Source organism: Myotis lucifugus, unplaced genomic scaffold (genome assembly GCF_000147115.1).
Source record: "Myotis lucifugus unplaced genomic scaffold, Myoluc2.0 scaffold_54, whole genome shotgun sequence".
In the NCBI taxonomy this organism is placed as follows: Eukaryota; Metazoa; Chordata; class Mammalia; order Chiroptera; family Vespertilionidae; genus Myotis; species Myotis lucifugus.
In genome coordinates, this window is record NW_005871102.1 from 13076 (window position 1) to 20730 (window position 7655).

The following is a 7655-nucleotide window of genomic DNA, read 5'->3' on the forward strand; positions in this document are numbered from 1 at the left end:
GCATCCCTGCAGCTCATAGAGATACGACTACCTTGTCATCTGTATTTTAGATTGTTGGATAAGTATAGGTGTTATTACATTATATATAATCAGTGGAAGGATTCAGTTTCCATCAACGCCCTTGACCGAAATCGAACCTGGGACCCTTCAGTCCGCAGGCTGGTGCCCTATCCACTGAGCCAAACCGATCAGGGCTGGACGTGCTAGATTTGAAACGAACATGTCAAAGAGAATATTGGATGTAAGTCCAAGGTCACAAGTCAAGTGGGAGTCAAACCTGGATTTGTCAGCACCTAAATGCCATTTCAAATGGGAAGAGGAGGTCAGATTACCGAGAGAAGTGTGTGGAGAGTGGACAGAGAGCTCATAAGGACATTCATTCCCTTGTGAGTGTGCTACTGGGCCCCATGTGCATCTTTTTAGACATCCTTGGATGAGACCCAGTGGTAAGGTAATTGGATGGTGTACTCAGGGGAGACTTCATTGAGAAGGCGTGGCTCAATGGTTGAGCTCTGCCCAACCAGGAAGTCACAGCTCAATTCTTGGTCAGGGCACATACCCCAATTGTGGGCTTGACCCCCAGTAGGTGGTGTGCAGGAGGCAGCCAATCAATGATGTATCCATCTCTCTCCCTCTCCCTTCCTCTCTGAAACCAGTAACAAACATATTTAAGGAGGTTCATATCTCCAAGGCTGCCACAATCAAGTCTTAAAATGCCAGCCATTTTAAGGGCCCGAGGATTAATCAAGATCCAGAAAGATGAAATGATAAACTAAGCCAGGCCAGCACTAGTGCAAACTCCCACAGGGACACGTCTGCCACCAGGGTTTCTGGCAGGAATATATTTAAATGCAAAGAGAACTCCATATATTAACAGTACAATATCATCATATAAACAGTTCCTTTATTTTTTTTATGTTTAAAATAAAAATAATTTTATTTTTTATATTTCTTTAAAAGCATACTTTATGAAAAGAAACACTGGAAATATGGATTCTTTTTGAGAAATAACCTTCATCTTCACTAATAGGTATGGAGGAACCAGAGTTCTATACCAATTAATGGAAAATTAACCATTGATAAGTCTAGTTCCAACCCCTAAAAAAGGACATACACATATGCTAGAACTGATTGTCCATTCAGTCAAAACATTTCCACTGCTGAACTATATCTGCTACTGAAACTGTAAGAATGTTCATTTTCCTGGGTGTCCTATTTTGTCAAAAGATTTCGTATTTATTACATTAGTGGCATTTACAAAGAGTGGAGAGACCAGCGACAACACTCCATAGTATGTATGATCTTTCTCTCTTTTTAAATGTTCTCAATAAACTGTAAAATTTAGCAATTACATTTAGGTTTTCATAACTTGCAGGTGTCTGAGTATTTCTTTATCTGCTTCGTCCCTTCAAAATTCTTTCAATTTTTAAACAGAACAGTTTTGCTTCTTAGTGCTAATCCTGTAGAATTTTTTTTATGAGCAAATTTTTTAAAATATATTTTTTATTGATTTCAGAGAGGAAGCGAGAGGGAGAGATAGAAACATCAGTGATGAGAGAGAATCATCGATCGGCTGCCTCCTGCACGCCCCCTACTGGGGATCGCGTCTGCAACTCCTGGCATGTGCTCTTGACCGAAAGCGAACCCGGGACCCTTCAGTTGGCAGGCAGACGCTCTATCCACTGAGCAAAACCACCTAGGGCTGTAGAATTTTTAAAAGGGTTGTATGTTTCATACATTTTGAATTAAAATGTCCCCCCCGCCCCAAAATAAAACCTACACAGGATCACTCTCCCCTATAAATATTGGCCTTTTCTATGAACCCTAATTCAAATTGAGAGTGGCATTTACATGTCAAGATGTGCAGGCACAAGTTTGTGTAGAACCTGCAACTTCATTATGAAGCTTCCTCCACACAATAGAGGATTTAGTATTTTTACTCTGACCAGTTTAAACAACACAAGGAGGTTGGCACGTTTTAATAAACCTAACGTGTTTCATTGTTCTGAAAACAGTGAGAGTGATGGTGACCCTAGCATTTGATCACCCAGGCTCCTGACTTTATGCTCATTACTGTTGGCTAATTTGATAGTTGCTTGTTCAACATGCACCTCCCAGGGGATGATCAGGTGCTGCAAAAATGGCAAATTCTAGGCAGAAGACTTTGCTTCCATTAGCACTTTTGGTACAAGGGTTAGAGGGGCTTAAAGAGGAGAGTTAGTAGTGATAATAAAATGAGGGAGTGCGTTCCCTGTGGATTTCACCTACTTTGTTAGGACTGGTCCCTCCTTACTAGAGGCTAACGAGGGAGACTAGACCATGACTTGTGGTAGCTGGTGGACACTTTCAAAAACTACAGTGATGTTCTCCAATACTTTTATTATCTCCAGTTTTATGGCACCATATTACTATTATTTTCACACCATTTAAAATTCCCATTTCCATAATTCAAATACCAAGAAATTACTACACATTCTCGTATACAGTCAAAAATAGATTTACTGGAATGTTTTTAGTTACAGCTGAAGGCAGCAGCATTTACAACACTTAGCTTTTGTTACACCCATAAACGTGGAAATTGCTTGCAAAGCAACTGTAATGTGAGAAGAATCTTCCGAATGTTGATGGAACAGCTACATAGGCTTCCTGACCCCCCACCTTAATGCCAGAGTCCAAGTCCTTAAGCCACTGAAGAAGCAGTCGGAAGTCTCGTATCAGTGTTGAACTACAGACACACATAGTGAATGAGCAAATATCTAGTTTCAAATCAGATCCTTGGAATGTGGCAAAACAGGCTGGCTGTCTTGGCCTTGAACATAATTATTAAAAGCACATTTTCATTTTGCTAGAAGGGGAAAAAGATAATGGACATTCTCAATGCTCCAGTTTGAAGTGATACTTGCCTCTCAGTTTCTTGGAAAAGAAGTTTTGAAAGTTATATACATGGGTTTCATTTAAATTATGCAGCAATCTTTTATTATTATTATTATTATTGTCCCAGATTTTGTTTAATGAAGATCTCTCTCATCAAATCAAGTGCGGTATTTCACAACTGTAAGTACTGCAAGAGAAAAACACGAAAAAGGAACACATCAAAATCATATCCACATGCCATGTTAGACATAATACTTAAATGCAGCTGTGTCCACTTGGGAACAGGTAATGAGGACTGAATTTTGGGCTGAAAGGACAGATAACAAATGAGAACGGAGAAGCTAAAATAATCATAAAATCACCTGAATGTCTAACATTGGCATTTTGACTAAACAGATTATGGCTGAACCTTAGCATACAGCTGCTAAAATATTTTAAAAATAAGTAACATGAGAAAATATAACATATTAATAAGAAAGTCTGTATGTAATCTTAGTTTTTTAAAAACATGTTTGTATGTTAGTATGAAAAGGCTTGAAATATATATGATAGTTATGTTAACAGTAGCTATCACTGTGTGGAAAGATCACAGTTGAATTGTATCTTTTTCATGCTATTCCACATTTCCTAGTTTTCCGAGGACAAGCAGGAAGTTCCGAGACGCCCTAAATTATGTCCCAGCAGGACAGCAGGGACAGAGGAGATGGTTAGTTGGTGGGTAGCTGTGGGTGGTTCAGACTTCATACCCAGGACCTGGTCTTTTCCTGGCTAGCACTTGCTATAACAAACCCTTTCAGCCATGGAAGTTTTTTTTTTAACATATCTTGTCAAGAGTGGAATTCGATCTGTCCAAGGAGCAGAAAAGGATGTGACTCCCCCGAGACGAGTGTGGTGCTCACACCTTGAGGCTGATGTGCATAGCTTTACTGGGCCTCAACAAAAATCCCTAAGAGGCCGTCTTACAGATGTACCTCGTGGAAGGGGTTCCCTCATCTGACTGGTGAGTTATAAGGGACACCCTCAAGTCAGTTTTTTTATTATGATGTTATTTACCAATATGTCTTTGTTTTTTACTTTCATTTGGGGGTGGGAGGGGAACTGAGCTTATAGTGACATCTTGTGGCCATTTGATGCAATTACAGCTTGGGTTCTCATGGCGGACCAACACCATTAGATTATTTCTCTGAAATTATAAAATGGTGATTTCCACTCCAAAGAAGAGAGACCATCGCTACTTCTGGTCCCTCAGGGGTGTTTCCAGGTGATGAGAAACCTTTGCAGAAATTGTCTGAGATATGTAGCTGTCTCACAGGGTCCCCAACAGAAAAACATACTCCCTGTTTTAGGGTTAGAAGGAACATTTCTGACTTATCTGGTACACACAAGGGCTTGGTCACCCAAGTACTCCAGCCCCCCTGAATACTGTGTAGTGCCCAGGCTCCTCTGAGTCATATAAGAGAGGAGCCATGAACCTAGGAGCGGCACTCACATTTCAGACCCAAAACAATTCCTTGGCCTTGGTTGATCAAGAACAAAATTTTTAAATTATGGGAAGTCAAAACCCCAGAACCTCCCCCAAACCCTCTGTAGAAACCTGGACCAGTGCTATGAGTATAACAAATATGGGGCTGAATCGTGCATGTTTTTATCTAAAAGGGACTCTGAAACATTTCAAAGGAAATTTCTCTTTACAAAAGGGGAAATTAAACTAATCAGGACTATTTGCTATATTAAAATTACACGGGAAGCAGAAAGCACTGTCAAAAAAATACCTGTGGTATTTGTATGCATATATTATTAAAATGAATGTTTTTTGAAATTATATATAAAATTTCCAAGAATCTACAACGTCCTGATATTATCATTTGCAATTCTAGTTATCTTAAATGTGAGTTGCAGAGAAAAGCACATTTCTTTGTCAGTTGTGCTGTAATCGGATCTCTGACCATGTCATTTCAGTCTTTGTTTTTTTTTTTTTTTTTTTTTTTTTTTTTTTTAATATATTTTATTGATTTTTTACAGAGAGGAAGGGAGAGAGATAGAGAGTTAGAAACATCGATGAGAGAGAAACATCGATCAGCCGCCTCCTGCACACCTCCTACTGGGGATGTGCCCACAACCAAGGTACATGCCCTTGACCGGAATCGAACCTGGGACCTTTCAGTCCGCAGGCCGACGCTCTATCCACTGAGCCAAACCGGTTTCGGCGAGTCTTTGTTATTCACACTGGTAACACTGCTAGTGATGCTGCTGCCTCCGTGAAGCACAACAAAGAGCCTGTCCCTCCAGGACAGGGGACCTGACTTCTGCTCCAGCCCTGCTGCCGGTTCAGACTTCACGCCCAGGGCCCAGTCCTTTCCTGGCTAGCACGTGGCTCAACAAACCCTTTCTTTGTTTGGCTGTGGCAGTTTCCTGTTTATCACCACCATAGTGTATGGTTGCATCTTGGTATCTGCAGTAGTTACGTTCTATAAAGTCTCCACCAACACTGAATTAGTGAACACTAACCCATCGCTCCTACAGGAAATACAGGGTTAAATTCCTGCAAGCCCCTGGGCACAACATTTTGTCAACTGATCTCAACTGATCAATACATAGACACCCTATGTAATATATGCTATTGAATTCATGGCTGATAGCATGGTGACCGAGACCTAACTGAAGCCTATCAAACGGTCCATTTTCTCCTTCCAGCACATCCCAGCCTGCCTGCACTCAGCAATACGGACAGTGCACTCGGGGACATGCTAAACAGTGAGACCACCAACGAAGTGCACAACTGCGAGAAACATGGCGCTCACCAGAGGACCTTGTTTACACTGTGAGAGCAATACTAGAAGACGCACATGCACACACACGTCAGACATCAGCTGGGAACGTGCGCCTCAGGGACTCAAAGTTTTCACTGCTCTGAATGCAATGACTGTAAACGCAGCTCAAGTACTGAGGTGGGTAGCAGGTGAATTCACAAACCCAGAATCCACCCATATGAGTGAGGATCGACTCAATTTCTTTGCAACAAAACTCTTTTCTCTTTAAAAAGAGAATATTACCATGGAATTTTTCAAATGATTTTTTTGAGACACTTTCCAAATCTTCATAAAGTCCCTGCAAACACAGGGAAAGAGGCCTTGGAGAAAATGAGATATCAAAAATGATCTTACTTTAAAAGAATATTAAGGATATTAATGACTGAAATCAAGCTCAAATCCAAAACAGAAACAAAAAAAAAACATTCATCTGAAGAGCTTATCTAGATCTGTCCTTCAAACAATACTAAGAAATGCAAGCTGCCATTCCTTCTGGTTGATAATAAGCAGAAGATGAGAGCTGTGGCCCTGGTGTAACAGTAGCCATATCTGGCCCCAAACAAAGCACTGAGCCCTGTGTTTGCATACCATTTAGGAGCATTTTCAGAGATCACAGGCTAAGAGCTCTCGACTGGGGTCAGAAATCATTACTCACCCCTGACAGTCAGACCACATCAACTGAAAACAAATTAAAAAGGGAATTAAAATGAACCCCAGAACAAATGATACTCCCCAAAATTAACAATCCAGGAAATACTTACTGATGATCACCAACAAAAGGATGACAACAACCAACGCCATGATGGCTTTTATCTACAACACACAAAAAGCATAAGAAAGATATTAATATTAATCCTGACTTTTTTCGACTATCTGTTGTTATTTACCATATTATACTAACTCATCAGTGAACAGGCTAATCCCTTAAAAGGCTTTCAAAATAGAATTTTTCATATGAACTTGCTATTTGCATGTTTTTGTGACTAATCAGGGTTCCCCCAATTTAAGGGTTTTGCTTGCCCAGAATTTTCTGTTCAAGACTCACTGCCCAGTGGACAGTAATCAAAGTCTCCATGGACCTGGACTTCTTGTCTATGATTTCTTGCTCTCACTTCTAATATGAGACCAGGAAAAGTACGGCATTTTACCAACTCTGTTAAAAAGCTGAATCAGGATAGGACAAACAGCACCGGCATCCAACACAAATGATTTCATACACACAGTACAAGGCAGCATGTTTGTAGCCTTGCTCAAAGGATATGAGAATTCTGTTTTGGCTCCCCTTACTTTCTTCTTGGCACTTTTATCTCTGTTTGAGGAAGGGAATTTAGATTCTCCATGAATAACCTTATGTGATAAATAGTGTGGCTGAGAGCATTCTCTGTGTCAGTTTGACAGTTGTGGAGAAATCTTAAGGTTAGTCCTTAGTGAACTTACTAAAATTTTAAGCTCACATCATTTCTCTCACAAAACACCACGCGTGGCGCGCATGTACAGTGCGATTGAAACTTCTTGAAACTTCTTGGCCCATGCGCAGAAGTCGGTATTTTGTGGAAGAGCCACACTCAAGGGGCCAAAGAGCCGCATGTTGCTCGAGAGCCGCAGTTTGTCGACCACTGCTATAGGCTGCTCCACAACATGCTAATAATAAATTCTAAGAGAAACTAGTATTTCTTATAAGTTCAGGTAGCACATTATTAATAAAATGTAACTATGAAGAATTCCATGGAAACAACTTTTTAAGCACTGTTTGATTCCTTTAGTTATTTCTGTTCCCAAACTATTAATCACTCAGCAAGTATTAACGGAGTTTGGCCCAGGCTCAGAAGACATAATGGAAAGTGAGGCAGCCATAGTGTCTGTCCTCACTGAGCTTATATTCCGGGGCTTTCTTCTGGACTCTGAACAGCACGCAGGTGCTGACCAATCTTTCATGAGCTTCTGATTTACTCACTTGGCATTCCACGCCAC

General features: G+C 40.6%; 1 protein-coding gene across 1 annotated transcript in view; it reads right to left on the reverse strand.

Annotated features, from left to right (window-relative positions):
* Positions 1–2364: 2364 nt before the first annotated feature.
* Positions 2365–7655, reverse strand: part of VAMP4 (vesicle associated membrane protein 4) — an 18918-nt gene continuing 13627 nt past the window's right edge. The window contains 2 exon segments of the mRNA XM_014456005.2: positions 2365–3061; positions 6446–6553. Of these exon segments, the coding sequence (XP_014311491.2) occupies positions 3033–3061; positions 6446–6553 (137 nt within the window). The 3' untranslated portion in view covers positions 2365–3032.